This window comes from Myotis myotis, unplaced genomic scaffold (assembly GCF_014108235.1).
Source record: "Myotis myotis isolate mMyoMyo1 unplaced genomic scaffold, mMyoMyo1.p scaffold_m19_p_21, whole genome shotgun sequence".
Classification (NCBI taxonomy): domain Eukaryota; kingdom Metazoa; phylum Chordata; class Mammalia; order Chiroptera; family Vespertilionidae; genus Myotis; species Myotis myotis.
The window spans coordinates 12329607-12353677 of NW_023416326.1; the positions used below are offsets into that span (position 1 = coordinate 12329607).

Genomic DNA, 24071 nt, shown 5'->3' on the forward strand with positions numbered 1-24071 from the left:
GATGCCCAGGGCGTGCTGGGCGCTCACAGAGGAGCAATGGTGCTGTGCACCTCAGCTCTGTACAATGCACATCATCACATCATTTAAGCAGAAACGCAGGTCAGAACCTGCTCCCAGGGAAGTAACCCGCTAAAAGGCTTATCTTAAAGCACTGATCTAAAGAGAGTGTCTCTTTGCCATAAAGTCAGTGTTGCTGACCTGGAGCTACACGCCAGCCGTAAGCATGGCCCAGACACCGGGTATTGCCTTCTGTCCCTGTTGCTCTCTGTGACGTAGACGGACCTTTACGTTATAACTGCGTTGAACACAAATGCCCAGGAAGACGCCAAGGACAAGAGGGTCAGGGACACACAGAAATGTGAATGTTAACAAACGATGGAGGCCCTCGCCGGTTTGGCTCAGTGGATAGAGCATCGGCCTGCAGACTGAGGGCTCCCGGGTTCGATTCCAGTCAAGAGCACAGGCCTGGGTTGTGGGCTGGTCCCCAGTGTGGGGCGTGCAGGAGGCAGCTGATCAATGGTTCTCTGTCATCATTGATGTTTCTCTTTCTCTCCTCTCCCTTCTTCTCTGAAATCAATACAAATATATTAAAAAACAACAGCAAACAAACAAACAAAAAGCGATTGGCGGTCCCATGGAAGCCCCACGCAAACCCGGGACAGGGGCATCCTTTGTCCCCCAGGACCAGAGCCTGCGTCACTTTCTGATAAAATAAAGCCTGAGGCTCAAGGTGGTGACAGCAGGTGCCCAGGACTGTGAAATAATCTGGGAACATTTGAATAGCCTTAGGCAACATTTGACATAGGCACTTCCATTTCTGGAACAACCAGGTGAGTATAAAAACTCCGCATAAATAGCTCTTGAATGGCTATTGACTTAAATTAAATAAGACACCGTGTCTTTTAAAATGATACCATCAATGGAAATTCCCAGTGTAAATATTGATTTGGCTAACGGACACTTTAAGAAAACACATATTCATTCCAATATCCTTTTACCAATTAGGGTTTACTGGGAGGTTGAAGGGATACCTCTTTGAGCGTGTTCGCCCAGGCCCCACAACGCACCCGAGGCAGGCAATTATAAGGGGGTGATGTGTGCCCCCGAGTGGCTCACTGCTCAACAATAATCCAGACAGAACAGATGGGGGTGGGGGAGGAATTAAACGTCTAAACACACTGTCTGCACACCTATGCTGTGAAAGTAAACTGTGAACTTGGATGAACCAATTTACCGCTAATTCAACATTTTTCTTCTGGTACCCTTACATTTCAGGTAGCTGATAGGTGTGTGTTTTATATATACGCACGCTGACATACTTTCTCTTTTATGGGAATCCTTCCCATCACAGGGATTTGCATAAAAAAAGACCTGTAAATATCCTAATTCAGATTCTAAAACGCACTGCAGCTTTGGGGGAAGTCTATATTTCATAAGAATTAAGGATACCATGTTTCTTGGTATTGTCTTCATGAATACCTAATAAGAGATTGTAACTGCCCCCTGCTGGGACCCAGAGTGCAGTCCCTTCCAGGCTACCTCCTCGCATGCACACACTCCCTGCATGCAGCTAGCATGGGCTGCAAAAGCAATCTGTGGCCAGAACAGGCAACATCCTTGACGGATGCGATGCTGGTGACGAAGTCATGCTTGCACACACCTTCCCAGAGGTTTCTATGCTTCCTTTTCATCGGAAGCTTCAGACATTATGGGATCCCAAGAAACTGGGTCTTTGTGACCCAAGAAAAAACAGCCATTGTCAAATACTACAGGTTACCAGCTACCGTTCGTTTTGTACACGTTCTTATGTTTGGAGAATTGAAAACTAAACTTTATGCTAACCTGGAACCCTTCCAAAGTACTAAATGCAAATTAAATCCAAAAGACCACACAACACTGAAAAAATTTCGAGTGAAAAGTAGCTCCTCTGGAACTTTCAGATCGCTAGGCAAGAAAAAGCTGCTGCTTCGAAACACTAACAGACATCAACATTGAACTAAAAAGTGTCATTTAGGTTCATATTTTAAAAGTGTCCAATTGGGGCCCAGCCAGCGTGGCTCAGTGGTTGAGCACCGACCTAGGAACCAGGAGGTCATGGTCCGATTCCCAGTCAGGGTACATGCCCAGGTTGTGGGCTTGATCCCCGGTGTGTGGGGTGTGCAGGAGGCAGCCGATCAATGATTCTCTTTCATCACTGCACTGATATTTCCATCTCTTCCTTCTTTTCTGAAATCAATTAAAAATTATATACTGATTTTATTTTACATATATTTAAATATATTTATTTCATATATATATTTAAATATATAAAAACATACATATTTTTTAAGTGTCCAATTTGGGGGCAAGTGGGATGGCTTTGAATATGATCCGGAATCAGTATAAACAGTGAGCCGGACATCTGACACACGTGCTTACATGTGAACCCTGATTACAAAACACACACCTTCCACTTGAACTAACCACCATGAACCTCGACTCCATCTGCCCCTGAACACTGGTGATGAGCCCTTTACAGAACCATCCGGAAGGCGAAGGCGTTCCGACATCCCGTAAGAGGACAGGTGTTTCATGAGTTTTTCATAGCGAAATAAAGTATTAGGGAGGCAACACGGTTTCAGAAAGGCTACCAGCACCACTTCTCATTTTCACAAAAATCTTAGAAGTGTTAAGACTTAGTTTCACAATCTGGTAGAAATAGTAGGATTGGGTCCAGGGGCTAAGGAAAATGTACGTCTGTGAGCTACTGTGTTTACCTACAGACGAAATGTGCAAACGTTAAATAACTTGGGCCGCATTTATTCCTCTCAATTTCTAACGATAGCATTGAAAGAGCCCATAAAATGGCACCTTTTACATTTATTCTCGTTGCATTTAAAATAAGTAAATAAAATTCCATTCAATACATTTAAATCTAGTTAGGTTCTAACTACTCCCCCTGCCTGCACCAACGACCTTTGCTGTAATTTACATGTTTCTCCCAACTCATTCTGAAGTAATTATGTTGATCTCTGGTTTTAGACACCCCCCTCTATAGAATTTAATTTCCGTTGGTACTATCATCTATACAACATCACAATGGCTTTGAGTGAATCTTTGTATCAAAATATTCTGGTCTATTTCAGATACTTTCAAAATCTGGATTACATAGACTGTATTAAAGCTAGTAGGTTTCAAAAGAAAAATGAATACACTGACAGTACGTGGATGTTTTCTAAAAATGAGGTTCTAAAATCTAAGAAGGCATCAAAAATACATTTTCATCCACTGGAAAAAAATGTTTCCCCTTATGTAAAACAAAATTATAAACACGTTTTCTCTGATCAGCAACCGCAACTACAGTCTATGCATTTCCCAACAATTCAGTCATTTTTTTTCTTTGCCATCTTTTTGTTAGTTCTAACTTGATTATCAAATAATTTTTATTTTTACACTATTACAGAAGTGCATTTCTCTGGGTTTCCAAAACCACCTTATTCAACCTCCCCCATCTGTCACCATCTGCTTCCTTTTAGCGTGTACTTTTTGTGTGATCGCATAAACACGTGAAAAATAACTAACGTGCAGATGACTATCTGCCGGTACATTTGAGGACTGGGCATAATAAAAGTGAACTGCCAAAACGCACTTAACACTTTTAATTTTGTTGGGTCTTGCATGTGAGCCGCATTTGATTTTCAGACTGTTTTGCAGTTGGAGAGTTGATCAGGTACTGCTAACTCAAGAGCAAAGCTGAGACTAAATAATTAGCACTGCATAAAATGGCTTGGGTTCGGTGAGAGCCAACTCGGATAATAAACCTTAACAGGAAGGTTCGATGCGTGATTTCTAATTTTGTTTTCTTTTAATCATTTCGAGGAGCGAAAAGAAGGGTAGAGTTTGCAAAAACAAATTCCCTGCAAAATATATTATTGCCCATAATGTATGGCAGGTCAAGTTTATTTCCTTCCAGTGGCAGTAGGAGCGAAAACGCATTCATTTATAACTATGTGTGCAAGTGCATTCTTTGAGCTGCAACTCACCAGATGCATAGTTTGTTTTACTGCTAGGACTGCATTTCTGCAATCTCTTGACAAATACATTATTCCTGGCCTCCCCTGCCCTGTAACACTAAAGATCTATAATTCTTCATCAAAAGACCAGAGAACAAATATTTTAAAAATATTCCTTTTCCAACAAATGGCATTTTTACACGATAACATGTATCTTTTCTGGCGGTCTTTGCCACGGAAGAAACTTAAGTTCATTTAACACTTAAGTTTATTTAAAAATCAGCGATGAATCTGCTACATAGCCCAATTAATCGGTTTGAGCTTTTTAAAATTTATTTATTATTTATTTTTAAAATTTAATTTTCTTGTTTAAAGTATTACAAATAGTAGTACATATGCTTCCCCCCCCCCCTTCTTTTTTTGAGCTGACTTTTCAGTCTTTTTGAAGCATCTTTTAAATGCCTTTTACCTGTCTTTACACAGCAAAGCATTTCCGGCAGATAAGACAATGGAGAAGGTACAGAAAGGGGAACAAGTCTACAGCAAGAGGAGGGGAAATGCTGATGGGGAGCCGGTCCCCAGAGAAGCAGCGCCCAACACTGTATCCAGGTCTGACACACAACTCCGACTTCTATGCCCTCCAGAGGAGTCTGGCGCCCAGCCTGTGTGGCTCAGTGGTTGAGCACTGGCCCATGCACCAGGAAGGGGCCAGTTCCATTCACGGTCAGGGCACATGCCCGGGTTGCAGGCTCGATCCCCAGTAGGGGGCGTGCAGGAGGCAGCCGATTGATGTTTCTCTCTCTCTCTCCCTCTCTCTGAAATCAATAATTTTTTTTTTTTTTTTTTAAAAGAAAAGGCTGGCATTAACCAAGGGAAGTACTAGAAATTTCCGGGTTCAAAAAGGTGACAGACACCGAGTCAAGTAAGGCGAGAGCTAGTTTCAGCTCTTGCCAACCCCCCCCTAACTGACCATCTAATCAGTGTTGCCTTGCTCTGTTTCAAAGTGGTTTTCCCTTCTTCACGAGACCCAACCTAACTCTGCATTCCCACCCGATCCACGAGTCCTGCCTCCTCTCTTCCTGCTCCCTGCGCAGGCTCACAGGTCTCTCCTTTAATCCCGCCACACCCTACGTAACTCCAGTACAGCAATTACGTTCGCACAGTAATCATTATTCTCTACAGCTTATCACCTTAGTAAACACTAAGATACTTGAGGACGAAAACCATTTCTTACCACCTTCTTCTCGTCCCAGGACCTAACATAATGCATGACACCTAATGAATATTCAATGAGTATTTCCTTAGTGAATGAATGAGTGTCCTTAGTGAAAGGGTTCACATCCAAGACCAGAGGAACTTAGATGCTTGCTTTTAAAAGAGTGAACGCATTCAAAATTATCCCAATGTAACAAACACGTGTTTGACAAAAAAGCTTAAATATAAGAATTAAAGTTGCATGAGAAGTTAGTGGCTTCGAGATCTGACACTCTCAGACAGTAACTACAATGATCATTCTCCCCAATAAAAATGAGGGGCAAGATTTTTTAATTATGAATCAGTTTGTAACAGCCATGGATATGTAAACTGCTTTTAAAGACCAGACTTCTGCAATATTAAAATTTATATATATATATATATATATATATATATATATATATATATATATATATATATATATATATATTTGTCTTTTTCTTACTTGCCTTTAAGAAGAAACTGATAATTTCTTAGAAATTATAAACTTTCTATTTAGAAACAATCAGGCTCTTCTCACATTATGTTCTTCGTTTTGTTCTCTAGTTGATGACATTTTCATATAGAACAATATCTTTGTTTCTTTGATCCTCTGCTTTTAAAATGAGATGTATTTATCTCCTTCAGAACTAATTTTCCCTAATTGTGACACAACTAATTTTGTTATTCTAAAAACGGGATAACATCATCCGAGGCAAATGGATAGCAGGGCAAGTGAACTCCAGAGAAACAGAAAGTGCGGTTTGCATGAGCGTTTCCAGTCCTGTTCCAGAGCGAGTTCCCTGAGAGCACTGTCCTTTGTGTCTTGTTCCTGTAGCCACAACGCCCAGAAAAACTCCCCCTACACAGCAGACGCACAATCTATGCCTGTGGAGAAACAAAGAAAGCCAGTCTCCCGGGCCCTCTGCGTGGGGTCGTCAGTGGGGGCTGCTGTCATTTCATGAACTCTCCCAGTGAAATACTTCCTAATAATTAAGAAAACCCACAGCACCTCAAATCCAAATGATCAGTGTCTTTGTTTCCAAGGAAAATCCAAATGGTTTATGGAACTGTAAACATTTTTGAAGTCATTTAATTATTCTGTTTTAATAACTGAATCAAAAAAGGCTTAATCAAAAAAATTAAACGGATACGGCCAATTAAAAATGGACTTACTCTACTAGAGTTCGTACCTTTATGTTCATCAAGTTTATAAAATTTAATTTAAATATATATCCTTGCCCTATAATATATCATGTTAAACAGTGGAAGAAAAATAGATTTGATTCATGTTGAAATTCAGGTAAAAATAGTAGGAACTGCAAGTTTTGTTCATGCTGAAATGTCCCCTGTGCAAGCATCATGTCAATGTCCCCTTTCTGTCTGAACGGAGCCCCGCCCACCTCTGGCGCCAGGTACTCCGGGGTTCCACAGAAGGTCTTCATGGTGGCCGTGTCTGTGATCCCCTCTTTGCAAAGTCCGAAATCTGTGATTTTTATGTGGCCATCTTTATCCAGCATCAAATTCTCCAACTGCATAGGAAGAAAAATGACACGATTATCCTACAGTCCTCAAATCTAGGAAAATACTGTTTGGAAACAATTATGAATGCTGAGTAAGAGATTTTGGAAAGAGGACATAGTTAATAGAACTTTCAGGACTCACAAACCCTGTAGATTCGTAATTCCTATATAAAAAGAAACATGTTTTATCAAATATTTTGATGATGAAATTGATTTTTTTTATTCCAATGGGAGTCAGAGCCATTATTGCGTAAGTTCTGAGAACTAAAGCTCACCTAATTTTTCAAAGCAAAAACCAATCCTCTTTTTATGTAAATAAATTGTGACCTAAATAATCCCAAAGAGATGAGTATCTTTTTCTGGATACACACAGATGGTTTTCAACACTTTCTCTTGGGAATCTATTGCTATTATAAAATAGTCACTTACAGAAATGTTTTTTGGTGGTGGTTGCAAATCAAACCTAAATCGTATTTTGAAAGGTAAGGTGGCATCCTCTTTTGCAGTTCTTTGTGATAAAGAAATATCAACCCTTTCAAACATAAAAAGGTCAAGAATGTCAAACTCAAACAGTCAACAGTTAATGAAAATATATAGCACAAACATTATATAATTGGAATCTCTTTGAAGCCATTAATGAAAACACACCCAAGAGAATCTCAAAGATTTATCTAAGTAGCAAGATCATCTGCCTCAAGTGAAAATTATGACAGGCCAGCATAAAAGGAGTTTGTGCAAAGCCAATATCATTAAAAATAATATCAGTAACTGATCACTTTTCTCTCCTATTTTGAACCCAAAGTTATGATTGTCATCACACATAGATACGTATGGTTCTGAGCTGTGATTGTATAGCCTCACAGACATGGGGCCTACCCTCACCCACTCATGTAGATACAAACACACGTGAGCAATTATTAACAGAATGAGTGAAAATTAACTGATCAAACAAGTAGGCAATTTATTCTACTCCTTAGTGTGATGATCTATGCAAGTGCTTACCTCAACTCTGAAGTCAATATCCAATTCAAAACAGAACCCCATATCAGTGGTTCTCAACCTTCTGGCCCTTTAAATACAGTTCCTCATGTTGTGACCCAACCATAAAATTATTTTCGTTGCTACTTCATCACTGTCATGTTGCTGTTATGAATCGTCATGTAAATATCTGATCTGCAGGATGGTCTTAGGCGACCCCTGTGAAAGGGTTGTTCGATCCCCAAAGGGGTCGCGACCCACAGGTTGAGAACCGCTGCCATATATGAACATAAATGAATGCATATAAAATGGGATGACATCATACTGTTATAGCATCCGTTGTCTTATAAACCAGAAACTCAACGCAGTAAAGCAAGCTGAGTTCACGCACGGGCAGACAGACAGACATGTCCGCAGGTGTGGGTCTCGCTGTGCTCCCTGGCTGATCTACATGCTTCATACACGCTTCCTTTATGGCATAGAGTTCGGAGAAGTGATGCTGCTGAGCTTTTCACAAAATAAAAGTTCTCGTATTTTATCTAAATTCAGAAATATTGCACCTTCCATATGCTTCTCTACTAGCTGGAACCTAAAAGTAAAGCCTAATTTGCATAAATGACAACGAGTCCATCTCTTCTTTATGCTTCCAGTCTTCTCCCTTCTCCCTTTTCCTAGCTCCCTCTGTGAGCTTGCTGTAATGAGACTCGGAAGTATATCCTGGAGGGTCTGTTGGTTTGTTGAATAAAAACATACATGTCCTGCTGCTAATTTTTAAGAAGATGCTGATGGCTTAAGTGTAGGAATGCATTATAGTATATACAAATAGAACACACTTCAGCTCTTCAAATGCTGCATAATCTTTTAAAAATATTTAATAAATCTGTTTTTACCAATACATAAAAAATTCTTGTAAAATCTCCAAATGATATTACTGCATAGAATGTGAATGTACTATCTGTTCCGTTCCTTCCCGCTCCCAGCCTGGCTTGGTGTGCCTCCCTGGCCTCTCTATGCCTCATGTGCATGGGGAAGCAAGCATGGGAGCATGGCAGCCTGCACTACTCCTCCACGTTCTGACCAGGCTACTCTGTCATATAGTTTAAATCCTGGCTCCTAACTAATTCTCCACCCTCAGATCTCATCTCTGAGCCTCACACCAAGGCCTGAGGGACGAGGGATGAAGTGAGGTGTAGGGACAGGGCTGGGGAAGGAACGGATTGAAGGTGGCTGAGAGTTCCAGTTTGCCCAGAACATAAGGGGGTTTCCTGGGCAAACCAGGCCATCCTCCTTGTCTTATGAATCAGCTTTAAAACATTACAATGGTTCAGGAAGCAATAAGGTCAGCCTTAGGGGTGACTGAGAGGTGGGGTGAGGGGCGTGATGGCGGGGTGACAGCACACTGCGTGGAGGCAGTAAGAGCACAGTGAGTAAGAGTGTGGGGTCAAGTTAGAGAACTCACACGTAAATTCAAGCTTTACCCCTTCTCGCTGTGTGACCTTGGGCTATTGACTTCTATGTGCCTCAACTTCATCTATAAAACAGAGGCAAGTAACAGTAGCAACAGAATGTGATTGTTTTGAGAATTAAATGAGATACTGACTCCAAAACTTAACACACTGGAAGCATCCAATGAATGCATTGATCATTATTAAACACTAGAGGCAGGCCACTGTGGGAGCCCAGCTCATCCCGGCCAGCCACCGTGGGAGCACACTGACCACTAGGGGGAAGCTCCTGCATTGAGTGCCTGCCCCCTGGTGGTCAGTGTGCGTCACAGCGACTGGTGGACCGGTCATTCTGGTTGTTCTGCCGTTCCGGCTTTTACCAGGATAGCATTTAATGGTCGATGTGTAAATTATTAAAATGATGTGTGCTTGTCTAGATAACACTTTTTTTAAAGGAAAGAAGAAAGTTCAAGAACAAAACCCTATGAAATACTTTTATCAGCTCAGTGACTTAGGCAAAAACACGTCTCAATATGCAATAATGTCTTTTGCAAAAACAAACAAATATTTCATAACTTTAAAGCCAGTTATTGTACAATAGTGTCCACCTTTTCCCATCAACTATTTTTCTACTCTCACCGTCCTGAAATATCACTTTGCTGAGCAGGGATGACAAAAACAACTCGTCCCCCATCAGTATGAATGACAGTCAGACATGCATCACCTTAAAAAAAAAACACCCTGGATCCAGTGTATAGGATAAGCCAGGGTAACTCAATATCCAGTATTGTTAAAATAGGTGTTTTACACAGATGCATAACAAGTCTCTGGAACATATAAGGGCCATTCATGAGCCTGGCTGGCATGGCTCAGTGGTTGAACATGGACCTATTGAACCAGGAAGTCATGACTCCTTTCCCAGTCAGGGCACATGCCCAGGGGTTGCGGGCTCGATCCTCAGTGTGTGGCGTACAGGAGGCAGCCGATCAATGATTCTCTCTGATCACTGATGTTTCTATCTCTCTCTCCCTCTCTGAAACCAATCAATCAATCAATAGAATCAGAGAGGGAGAGAGAGATAGAAACATCAGTGTTGTGGAGGATGCGTGGAATCAATCACCTGGAAGTCCTTTCCAAGCAGATCGCAGACCTGGACAGAACACCCAGGCGTCACATACCTAACACACTAACATTGACATACACAGGCCTCCCAGCCCTCAGAGCACTGCCACTAGGTAAAGAAGGGGTGCATGCATCTACTAATGATCTCCCCTTAGTTCTCTCTCCTCAACATCCTGGCTGTCCTTCTTCCCTCTGTTAGCCACAAACTGCACGTGCACACTGTCGCTGACCGGTCAGGTTCTCTCCCCGGATGAACGTCAGTGCATCTGTTTTATCGCCATAGTCAGTCCTGGTTTACACGGGCATTTGCTCATGCTTAACGGGTGCACCCACTGGCAAAAGCAATGATGAAGACAAACGGGGGGCTGGAGAGAGAACATTACGTATTAGAAATCTGGTTATGCCGGCTACTCACATCAGAGGGTTGTCATCTAACCGTTCAGAGCAGCGCGCACTTTGAGGAGAGAGAAAATATTAGACAATGTACCTCATGGAGTCCCCATAACAAGGCGGCATTTGTACCCAGTTGGAGGGGACAGGCATATGTGACGGAGGGTCTTGGTTCAGGGTCTGAATGAGAAAATGTGAGCGCTGGAAATCTTTGCCCTCTGCGCTCTGTGCACAGGAAAGTGTAGCAAGAAAGCACTACGGTCCTTCTGCTCCTGCTGGGAGGGACCCCGAAGAAAATGAGACTCTAAAAACCCGAAGCTGTGTTTTCTGCGGGGCTTCTCAAACCTGCGCCGCTCTTCCTGGTACAACAGACGATGGAAGCTGTGGGGAGGGCCAGGATCAGGGCACAGGCTGCTGGAGGCCGGGAGTGACCGGCTGGAGGCTCCTCTCACCACCTGTGGGCTGAGGGCGGCGGCCGTGGCACGCAGGCTGGCAAGCTCTGCTCTCCTACATGCCAAGGTAGCTATTAGAAGGTTTAAATGCTTTTAACCTTTTAAATATAGTATCCTAATATATGTGACTATATCTTTTAGGTATCATTTTATTTAAATGGCGGACACCGAGACTAAATGAAGGGATGAAAACAGCACTTCCTCAGGGCTCTGATGACTGTCAAACAGTATAAGCAAACAGCTCCTTCCCTCACTCTTACGCCCACTTCAGCACGATGGCACCAAACTCAGTGCTGCCCCGAGGCTGCACAGGCCCAAGGCCGCCGTGAGCACACGCCCTCTGCACTCTGCAGACCAGGCTCATGGGTATCAACATGCCAAACACGCCCACGCTGACCTGCAGGAACCTAATGGCCCTGGAATTAGAGGGCTGACACCCTGGGTGGGAAACACTTCTTCGCTCCGCCCTTTCCTGACTACAAAGGATTCAGCAAAGGCCCCACCTGGGCTGCTAAGCTATTGAAGAATTTGCTACAAACTAGGAACACAGCCCAACGGTACAATTTAATTTTTGAGATGGGAGAGGCTCCTAGTAGCCCTGGTGTAAACTTTCTATAAAAGAGGGATCCGGCGGGGCTGTCTGGGTGGCAGTGGAGTTGGGTGCTGTGTCTGGGGGCTCAGTGTGTGAAGCCAGCGGGCTGTTTTTGCTTGGACTGCGAGTTTATTTGGGGTGAAAATGTCGGGGAACTGATGGGGACTGGGAGGGCGGTGGTAAGAGATTCTCCGAACCCACCCTCTGTGCCATCGCTGAGTCCTAGAAATTATCTAAATGTATTTGAATGAAAACAAGGGCATTAGAAAGATGATGACAGAGGCAACTCTGAGACAGATCCAAGTGGGTCCCTAAACCAGTTTTTGGTGATGCTGTTTTTTAAATACATCTGGTATAAATATACTTAAAACATTTATTCTCTTATCTTTGGCAACTGTGTTCGGATTTTAGGTTTACGAAGATCTCCCGGAGTTCTCAGTGCATCCCCCCATCTAGATGTCATCTCAGCTCTAGAACGAGGGAATGACAAGAACATCAGACCGGAGAGAGGATTCATGGGCTCCAATCATCCTGACGATGTCACCAACTCACCCATGACTGTGAGTCACTTACGAGGCTTCTAGAAGTCAGCGACCTCCCTGTAAACCAGGGGTCAGCTCTCAACTTCTATGATACCAACTCAAGGATCTCCCTCTAATCTGTGCAGCCCTGTGCCCTACGGATCCAGGTAACATTTGCATGAACTTCTAATGTTTCGCTGTCTGCACTGCATGTACATTTATATGGTTTCGGCCCTATTTCGTACAGTTACTTAGACTTTTAAGGGAGGTAAGGTTTTATTTTAAAAAATGAGCTTAACAGAGACCACATAATTGTCTAGTAAAGTGAGTGGTCTAGGTATATGTGTGTATGGTAAGTGCATGACTCATAGTCATATATAAATAGGCTCTTTATGTTGCAATTTAACATAATGGATGTTTAACATAATCTAACATAATAGATTTAGTCTTTCCATCATCAGAAAGGATGGGGCAATGAATATCATATTAATGAATGTCAATACATCACTATATCCACAGTAACAGGGTTAATGGGTAACATAGTTAATAGCCAATATTGACCAAGACCATCGCAGTGATACCATGCTTCAATCAATGCTGGCATTCTTTTCTTTGTTTCTTTAGGCTAAGAATTCTACCTTCCGGCTTTAAACGCTTTGGGTATGTTACCAACTACTTCAAAATTATTATTTCCTTAAATCTAGAAGTCCCCGCCTTCTTCCTACAAACAGAATTCATAAAATACAAAGTGGGAGTGGGGGGAGGTGACCCGGGCAGAAAAGAGCTAACTATTTCTAAGTAAATTTGGAAATGCCATCTAACATACATTGCAAGTTTTGTTATGCCACATAACCCATTTCTTTTTTAAAAAAATCCCAGACACTTAAACATGACAGTATTAGTTGGTCATGGGGACATCAGATCCAGGGATGCTGCATTCTGTCACAGTCCTGGTCATAAGAAGCTTCAGGACAAATACAGTTACACCGTTGATCTGTGTTCATCTCTGGTCCACTGTGGCATGCAGTCCATCATCCCTGACCTGGGTGTTTCAACATCACATAGTTCATCTCTCCTAAATACAGTACCTTATCGCTTCTTTATACTTCGATAAATTATAATATGCAAACATTATACTATAGTTCACTGACATCGCGTAACATAAGTCTTTATGAGGCGGTTACTCCTTAGGGCCACTCATAACATAAAGGCACATGACAGGAACACTTCGAAGTCACCTAGACAACGGCTTAACTAATTAGATTCTTAAGGATCATGGGTATTTAACGAAGGGTGGGATGGGAGTGAGGCGGGTCATCGTGGTTTCTTCCTTATGTCGCAACATGGAGATACAAACAGTTTCATCAAAGACGCCTGTAACCCCTATTCCTACAAATCAAATTACATTTTAAATAAACTAGTGCTTAATAAATAAAGCAATTCTGTTTCAAATATTCACGGGTCAGGATTACTACATGTGATTTACTTATTGAGAAAGTAAGATTGTCACATTTAGAATCTGTACAAAATATGTCACGGAACAACCTTCCTTGACACGACCCCTGTGATCCCGAACGGTGTCACGAGAATCACTGCCGCCCTCGGGGAGCCACTCCAGGGCTCAGGACACTGGCCCGTGGGTGACATCAGTCTCCTGCCTGTTTGGGGGGGCAGTTTTACGGGAACCCGGGCAGACTCTCATTCCTGTGCTGTCTGGGCTGCCCTCAGCGATGGCAGAGCTGAGGAGCCGCAAAGGGACTGCATGGGCCTCAAAGCCTAACATCTTTCCTTTCCGACCCGCGTGGCTCAGTGGTTGAGCGTCGTCCTATGAACCAGGAGGTCCTGGGTTAATCCCGGAGCTGCTCCGAAGGTCTCATCAGAGAGGAACTTGGAGAAGTAAAGTCACTCTGATCAAGAAAACAATGACAGCCGAAACCGGTTTGGCTCAGTGGATAGAGCGTCGGCCTGCGGACTGAGAGGTCCCAGGTTCGATTCCGGCCAAGGGCATGTATCTGGGTTGCAGGCACATCCCCAGTGGGAGATGTGCAGGAGGCAGCTGATCGATGTTTCTCTCTCATCGATGTTTCTAACTCTCTATCTCTCTCCCTTCCTCTCTATAAAAAAATCAATAAAATATATTTTTAAAAAAAGAAAACAATGACAGCTCTTTTTAAAATGCAAAAGTAAACCAATGCCACGCTATATTAAAATGCTCCAGGTGTTTAATCTGCCAAAAAAGTGAATACCAAAATCAAGCCACATATTCTCCTCCAATAAAGTCTTATTGATTATAAAATTTCTTCAAAATACATCGGATGTTAGACTATCATAATGAAACTTATTTTCAAATGTCACTTGCAAAGTTACTTGACTTTTAATCAGATGTTTAACATTATCCAGCACATTTACAGAAAACCAAAACTGTTATGAAGCTGTTACTGGTAGATCATACTTCATCAGGGCCGTCAAGCAGAAATTCTTATACATCAAAATCTTGAACATAATCAGGACGGTGTGGCTCAGTGGTTGAGCGTCAACCTATGAACCAGGAGGTCACGGTTCAATTCCTGGTCAGGGCACATGCCCGGGTTGCAGACTCGATCCCACGTGGGGCATACAGGAGGCAGCCGATCCATGATTCTCTCTCATCATTGATGTTTCTCTCTCTCCCTCTCCCTTCCTCTCTGAAAGCAATAAAAACATATTTTTTAAAAATCTTGGATATAAAGGAGCGACATACATAGCAGTGGATGCAATTTCCTCTCAGATTTCAGGAACTACATCCTTACACAGGATGCGTTTCTGCCCGACCAAATCTGCTTTCCTCCGAGCTGTGTCACTCTGTAATTACTTTGTCTGTCCCCGCAGCCCCTGCGAAAGCAAAGGCGGATTGCGGCTGTGCGTCCTCTTACCTTCAGGTCCCGGTACACGATCTTCCCCGAGTGCAGGTAGTCCAGGGCCGAGACGATCTCCGCGCCGTAGAAGCGCGTGCGGTCCTCGGAGAACACCCGCTCTCTCGACAAATGGAAAAACAGCTGCGGGGTAAACAGCAGGGCCGGGATTGTAATAATTACTGATTTAGTGGGGAAATTAACACAAACATAAAACACCTCTCCTCGCCATATTGTGATGATGGAGGGTGTACTCTCCGCGGACAGGCAGCCTCCTCGGCAGCAGCTGGCTTCCCTCGCCCAGGCTTCCAGGGGGAGTCTGCGGGCTGCGGAGCAGCCTTTTAATCAATACACCCATCTTGCCGCAGGCGTTCTGCCTGCTCCCCATTTAACCTCCCGTTACCCGAGGCAGGGGACGCGCCGCTGACTGCGTGCCCCCCTCGCTCTACGGCTGCCTCGCTCTTCCCAGGATTAGGCGTTGAGCGTCATTAAAATAGATGCACACGAGCCGGGATGTGGTCGCTCTATGTAATGACCCGATTCATAACTGATTTCAAAGGAAGGGCTGCTGACGTGCCGCAGCTGATGTGCGTGGCCTTGGCCTGTGCTACGGCTGCTGGCTCGTCACGCTGCCTCTAGAAACGTCCCCACAGTTTGCATCCGTGTTTTCTGTGGTGAGAAACGGTAAGGCGTGTGTTTTTACTGTAGCGATGTCCACAACCGCCCGAGAAGCTCCACTGTCCCCCTTGTAATCCTCAATGCCTCTTCTTTCTATTTTCAAAGCGAGCCACAGCACCCATCTCTTCTCACACAAACACACACGGTGAGCCCAGCCGCTCCTCGGCGAGTCACCCCGCGGCAGCCGACAAGTATGTATGGGTGCCCTCGGTGGGCCAGCACCCAGCCCCCCAAGCAGTCAGCTCTCTATCAGGCTGCCGCCTCCATCTCCCAGTGGGACCAGGTAGAGAAGGAGCAGGCGTCAGGCACACGGACCCCCGTCGGACTATCTCACTGGACCAAGAAAACCCAAGAGCAGGAGAGCTTGTTGACGGTGCTGAGTACACAGCCAGGCGTCACGGCAGATGCTCCGCACACGTCTGTGATTACAGAAGTGAGCCCGTCGGACAAGGGACTCTTGGCTGCAAGATCAGAAATCAGTACCGTCCCGGGGATGAGTGACTCCCAGCACTTCTACAAATTCCTAACAGGTCCAGTTAACGACATTTGTGCCTCGCACACCAAACCGTAACCAGGTGACACACAGGAGGTGCCCTAAGATTCCGTCCTCCCTTTCCCACCTCCACCTCCACCGAGGAGTCTGTCATGGTATTGACATAAACTTTGTGCCGAGCCCACTATCACAATAAAGAGAGACAGGTAAAACCATGTACCTACTAGTATCACCCAAAATGAATAGCTCAACCCTAGTTAAAGCAAAGCTAAACTAGTAGGCCGATAGTTTCGAAGCTTTAATGCTCTATCATGCTGCCCTATTTTATCAACTCCAAGATGCTACTGACTGGGACTCCATCACTATTTTATGTTTACTCCAAGTAAGAAAAAAAAAAAGCCAATAAAAAGTCAAATAAAATCTATGACACACCATCAAATATAGAAGGCATTCTCAATGCAGAAATGTTAACTGTGTCAGACCAGGAATCCAACATACTATGCCAAAAATCAAACTAATGTATACAGTTCCTCATTGGTGTTTTTAAAAAATCCATTTACTTTATATAAGCATATATATATATATATATATATATATATATGCATATATATACACACATATATATGATATTATGTATTATAATATATAATGCATATAAACAGGCATATATACACAATCCATTACCATTCAAACAAGGACAGGGAGTAGACAGAAGCATGGAACATCAGTAAAACCATTCTGAACAATTTCTGGGTCAAAATAATTTCTGCCATGCTTTTTACCAGTGGTTCTCAACCTTGGCTGCACATTAGAATCCCCTGGGAATCTTTTTAAAATCCTGATTTCTGGGCCTCATCCTCCGGAAATTCTGTTTCTTTGTTACTAATGTTGTGGCCCCACCCCATAACAAAGAAACGGAATTTCCGGAGGATGAGGCCCAGGAATCAGGATTTTAAAAAGAATCCCAGGGGATTCTAATGGGCAGCCAAGGTTGAGAACCACTGCTTTATACAAAATATCACTAACTGATGAAGGAACCTGTGCCCTCTATGCCGATTTGTAGATTTATGGTAGCGTTCTAATGGAATGAAAATAGTGGTTAGATTTATAAATTTTCTTAAAATAACATCAAACCTACTACCCACTCATCTACGGGACAACACTTATGGATGCTCCTCCATCAGCATAATGCATGCGGGATTCTAGATCTTTATTTAGACCACACATATCTTCGATTTGTCTCCCAGCCAATTTCCATAAAAATAGATGCTAAAATTTTTACTTAAGGAGAATTCTATTTATTTCTCAATCTGCTGTCCTCCAAGTCTGCCCTTGCTACTCTACGGAACTTACTCTTGTTAAGATAACCAAGCACCTCGTAACTGCCAAATCCGATTACTTACATCTGGACCCCTCCTTCCTGTTCTGGAGCTTAGACATCACCCATCATCCTCTCCTGAAGCACGTTCTTGGCTTTGGTGACACAGTTCTCTCCTGACTTCCTACCTAACTCGCTGCACATTTCTTGGCTTTGAGCCAAGTTTCCAATCAATTATTTTAAAGTCCCTGTGTTGGCACGGGGAAGAGAAGAGAGAACATACTTGGTAGAGACAATCTCTGACCTCAAGACATTCAACTCAAAGGAGACACATGCAGCGATAAAATCCAAGAGAGCTGTGATACGTTGTCTACTTCTGATATTAAAAATGATTTGGAGGCGAAGAATGATTCATCTTCATTGAGATGATCCAAGGAGACTTCACAAATAAGGATGGAACTTTTCGCAAATGGAGAATATAAGGGAAGCCTATCAAAGATTGCTATTCAAGTTGTATCCATCTTTGTATTTCGAACACAGCCTAGTTAGTACAGTACCTGCACATAGTAGTTAACTAATCAATGTTTGATAAAGAATTAATTCTAAAAAGAAAAATAAAACAATGGCAAGAAACACACACACAAGGAACACACCCAGCTGAAGAATAACCCACATTCCAGGCAATGACAGGACGTAAGTAAAAAAAGATGAGGCTACATCTTTTAGGACCTCGAGTGCCAAGATATGGGGGTCGAGATTTATTCTGAGATAAGAAGCATCAAAGAATTTTGGGTTAAAACAATTAGCATAATTAAACAACAACAACTCTGGCAGCAATTGGAGCATCAGTTAACCAGATCTGAGACTACCGTCAGGTAAACACTGTCACAGAAACATCACTGAGCACCTGTTAGTGCAATTGCTGTGAAAAGCTGACACAATGAGAGAACGTGGTAGCAATCCGCAGGACACTGTGATTTGGTTAGTACAGCCAGCGATATGAGCAATTCTGCTAACAGTATGCTAGTTATAAAATAGCGCATTGAAATTAGTGAATGAGCATGTTGGACAGGATCTGACAATATCAGAAGTTACACACGAGCTGAGTGACAGCTGAGGGACCTCAACTGCAGCAGCTCAAGAGTCAAAATTCCAGAGGGAACTTGCTTGCACCATTGGGGTCAAGGGAGAGAGTGACAATGCTGGCGTTTCCTTGGACGATTGAGTGGATGTTACAACCAGCCGTGCTGAGGAAGAAAACGGGGACAGAGGAGCAATGGATTTTGTTTGACCTGTTAACATATAAATACGCATTTGATACCACGGCTTTGAAAGTGGGCCCTGAGGGTATAGATAGAGGTAGACATAAGAGTCATTTATATAAAGACTAGAGGCCCAATGCATGAAAATTCGTGCAAGAGTAGGCCTTCCTTCCCCCGGCTGCTGTCACCGGCTTCCCTCTGGGACCCGGGACCCAGGCTGCTTCCCTCCTCTGGCCTCCTGCAGGCACCTGGGACCCAGGCTGGCTTCCGTCGGGCCACCCGCAGGCACCCAGGACCCGGGACGTCTGGAATGATGTCCGGTCTAATTAGCATATGACCCATTTATTAGTATAAATATTGTTACAACCAAGGCAGCACGGATAGCCCAGGAATTCAGTAGGAAATTAAAACAGAATAAGCTCAGAATCTTAGGAATCACTATACCTAACGGCAGGAGAAGGGAGCAGGACGTCAAGGCCGAGTCCTAGAAGTGTAAGAGGAAAGACGAACGCATCTGAAGAAGGAAGGAAAAGCAAGTTTCCAGAAGGAATCAGCGTTTATCAGGCACAGGAACGAGGTCATGGGTTACCTTCCAGGGAAGAGATGTCATACTTACATGAGCTCAGAAGAGGATGTAAAGGCAGAAATGGTACGCGACGCCTTCAGAAAAAAATGAATGAGATGAGCCAACGTATTACTGAAATGGAAGATTTCTGCTACAACATAGTAAGTAATGCTTTCAGGGAAACTTTTGCCTAGGGAAATGGAGAGATCCTATACTGTAAAGCTACAATTCATATGGAAGAGGCACACCAATAAAAAGATCAATAAAACCAGACAGCCAAATCTGGTTATTTTATAGAAATTTAGTATCTGACAACATTGATGATGACAATGTGTGCCAAAGTATATGAGAAAAAAAAATGACTAACAAATGGTGATACAATAGTTGGTCAAATTTGGAGAAAAGTAAAATTGACTTTTCATCTCACATCATAACAACATTTCAGACAGTTAAATATAAAATAGGACGCTTTTTAAAAAAAAGTTGAAAATATGAATCAATAGTTATCAGATCTCGGGATGAAAGATTTTCCAAGCAGAAAAGAAGTGAGACAAAACATAAAAGGAAACCCTGGTAGAATTAACTACATGGAATAGCAGCAATATAAATGCAATTGAATATTTATAGGAAATATGACAACCCAAATGTCCACCACCAGCGGACAGATGAGCACATGTTGGTAGAGCCAAGCCATGCATATGGATGGTGACTCAGCAATAAAGGAAAACTACTGAGAAATGCAACAAAATGCCTAATCTCCAAACATAAGGCCGGGGAAAGGAACAGACACAACAGAGGGTGTGCTGTCTGACTCCGTCTCCGAGAAATGTTAGAAACGGGGGATCCAGTCTTCAGTGTCAGAGAGCGGATCCCTGGCTGCCTCGGGCCTCCTGAGGATGCGGAGGGGGAGAGGGGCGGGGGCAGGAAGGCTGATGGCAGAGGCGCGCCAGAACTGTCTGAGGCAACAAGAATATTCTATGTCTTTATTGTCATGAGGACTCCATGTACAGATATTTGTCAAAAGTCACATAAAGTGAGTCCATTTTACTGTAAGTCGATTATACATACCTACGTAATGGGAACAATCTAAATGCTCAAAAATTTGGTAGGGATTTAATAAATTAGAGTACGTCTACATAATTAATGAGTAGACGACGCGTATGTATTTTATGATATTAAATAAAACGAAAATACATATACAGTCTAAAAACAGGAAAATGTATTAACGTGGTAATAGCAGTTATTGCTAGATGGTGAGATTTAGAGTAGTTTTTATCTCGTTTTAGAACTTGAAAATTCCTTGTATTTGTTTAATAGCTGCTCCCCAGCACACTACATTTTCCTTTTACGTGGAGACCATCCGTCTTGTTCACATCATATAGTAAGTGCTGAGCACACGGCATAGTAACTGGCTGTAGCAAGCAACCAATAAATATTTTTTAATTGAACTGAAATAACTATTTGGCTTTTTGATGTTCTCTGCAATGAATAGGCATTGTTAATTACTTTTACAATAAAAATTACACAATGGTTTCCAATAAATGCATTGTGTATCCTAGTACTCATTTAGGCTCATGACAAATTTAATACTCTATTTTTATTTATTTATTTTTTTGGTCTGGCAGAGGCACAGGGAAGAGGAAAAGCTATGCAAGTACTCCGTAGCTTTGCTTCCCCAGCGCCACGCCCAACAGGCGGCACATATTACCGGCTTAATAAATATGTATTGGAAAGAGAGAAATTAAATCCAAGCTACTTTCCAAAGAATTATTTATAAGGTTTTGAAGGTTCAGTATTTTTATTAGAAACTTCAAGAAATCATATACAATAACTGAATAATCTTGCTCTTATTTAAAAATAATAAGCTACTTGCTGCTCCAGCAAGGAGCCTATCTTTAGAAATTTAAGTTCCTTTAAGCAAGGACTACATTTTTTTATGTTGCGCTTAGCCATGCTGTAGAAGTTCAGTAATGTAAATAGATTATTTTAACCTATTAATATACAAGTCTATATTTCATCACAAACCCAAGAATGCTTATTTTTACAATGAGTTGCTCTATTTCGAGAAAAACAGTTATATTCTTAATGCAACAAATTTCCCCTAAAAGGAAGATCTGGACTTTTAAAATGTCCTGGGAATGATCACTGCAGTCTTAGACTTTAAACTCAATTATCTTATTTTTCTTGCAAATACTGCCTACACAGTTATTCCTTTGGAAAAGATTGGGAGCTAGAGAATAGCAAAGTAAGCTCAGTACAAGTCTCACTAATTTCAATCTTTACATTCATGATCATAATATAAACTCAAATGGGAACCCGAGAATCCTAAAGACAATTAAGCAATGAGACATGGCAGTCTGTGAAATAAAGCTGCTTAACACACCCCTTGGGTTTACAAAAAGACCCAAGATGAAAAGAATGGCTCTAGCTCACTCACAGGGAAGCTAATCAGCATACTGTCTTCGTCTGCTCTGACCGCAATAACAGAACACCACACACTGAGGGGCTTATAAACAAAAGGAACGTATTTCTCACAGCTCTGGAGGCTGGGAAGTCCAAGATCAAGGCACCAGCAGATTCACTGTCAGGTGAGAACCTGCTTCTGGGTTCATGGCTGGCTGTCTCGGCAGAGTCCTCAGGTGATGGACTGGGAGAGTGAACTGAGTTCTCTTTGATAAGGGCACTAATCCCACTCACGAGGGCCCCACCCTCCTGACCTAATCACCTCCCAAAGGCCCACTTCCAAGTGGTATTACATTGGGGATTAGGTTTTAATATATGAGTTTTTGGGGAGAAACAAATATTCAGTCTCTAGCAAATACTATTGGTCTACAGAATTGGAATAATATTAGTTACAGTATAAAATAAACATTTAAATAATTACTGTTATAAGATCAAACAAACATATTCTTACATTTAGCAGTTAATTCATATTACTCATCTTCCTGCTAATGTCTATTCTTTTCCCAAGCTGAGCTCACAGTTCCCATGCATCTCACACAGAAAAAATAATGCAAAGTAAATTTACACTTAGTTTTGGAAGTTTCAGAAAGAATAGTGATATAGATATGAGATATAAATGCCATATTTTAATAACAGTTCAATATAAAATTTGTTAAAATACAATTTAAATGCTACAGGACAACTGAACCCTAAAATACTTGTTCAGTAGTAACTGTGTTAGCTATATATTACCGGCTACATACCTTTTCCTCTACTTCTTGCCCTCTTCCTATAAGTCTGAAAATGTACAAGCAATTCTAGATCACCAATGAGATCCCTGATATCTGAAAAAGTAGCTGTGAGGTGGCAATTATTAAAGAGAAAAGTTAAGAAAAGTTTCTGGGATTAAAAGTCACCGAATGAAAATATTTAATAATGTGATAAGTATAAAAAATTGTTCTTATTTTAAAGTTAATTTTAATCTACTTCTATAATTAAAATAATTTCTATTAAAATATTTTATTAACATTATATTAACAAGATTAAAGTAGAGCTTGCTCAGTTCTACCACTTCAAATATTAATAGATTCCTCATTTATAGAATAAAATATACTTTTAAAAGGACAAAAATTATCAAGGTAGTTTAAAATATTTAAATCTATTAGCATATATATGAACTATCTGGGATATTTGTGAAACATTTAATATCAATATAATAAAAATAATAAATATTACTTTTTGAGCATTAAGAGCATTACATTCTAACAACAATCATAAAAGCTATATAATGCTATCTCCATATTACAAGTGATATGTAAATATGTTATTACTATTACAATAGGCAATATTTTTGAGAGCTACTACTCAACTGACACTGTGCTAAGTCACATGCATTATATCATTTAATCCTTAAAACAACCTTATAAAATAGGCACAATTATTATGTCCATCTACAGATGAAAAAACGAAGGCTTAGAGACGTTATGAAACTTGTCTAGCATCACATAACTATTAAATGGTAGAGTTGAGATTCAAACTTAGGTCATCGGTCTCTACAGAATATCACCTATTATTCTAAGTACAGTTTCTATTAATTTAAGACAACAAATGTGTGAATTATCCCATTAACAAGAAATTTCACTTATAAGCCTTCGTTATAATTGCATAGAATGAACCACATAAGAGAAAGACTGTTGTATAAGTCCAGCTGCCTTCCCAGGGTCTAGAACTGGACAGAAATTCAACCAATCGTTGTTAAATACTACCATTATCAAAACAAGACAAAACATCAGAGCTAACCCCAAAGTGAATCTAAAGTGAAAAACAGCAAGAACAGTCAATACAGGAGAAGGCAGAAAGAGACTTCCCAAAAAAGGAACAAAGAACAGATGGGAGAAATAAAAGAATAGCAACATGTATGCCAAACGATTTCTAGGGCCACACCGAATACTCCAAATTTAAAAGGTAGAAATTATAAGATTAGATTTAAGTATGAATCAGAAGTATGAACTAACTATAGGCGCCATATAAGAAAATGAAAGGAAAAATAGATAAATCCACTATTTGGGTTGGAGATTTCAACAGCACTCTCTCAGTATTTTATTTTTTTTAAATGTAGACATAAAATTAGTAAGGGAATGGAACAATTGAGCGACATTTTATTATCAAACGTC

At 41.6% G+C, this 24071-nt stretch overlaps 1 protein-coding gene across 3 annotated transcripts in view; it reads right to left on the reverse strand.

The window, feature by feature from the left end:
- AKT3 (AKT serine/threonine kinase 3) overlaps nt 1-24071 on the reverse strand; it is a 207881-nt gene that overhangs the window by 22821 nt on the left and 160989 nt on the right. For all 3 annotated transcript variants that reach the window (XM_036355096.1, XM_036355095.1, XM_036355094.1), the window contains 2 exons: nt 15161-15283; nt 6629-6757 (listed from right to left, as the gene is read on the reverse strand). In XM_036355096.1, the coding sequence (XP_036210989.1) occupies nt 6629-6757; nt 15161-15283 (252 nt within the window). The remainder of the gene's footprint in view (nt 1-6628; nt 6758-15160; nt 15284-24071) is intronic.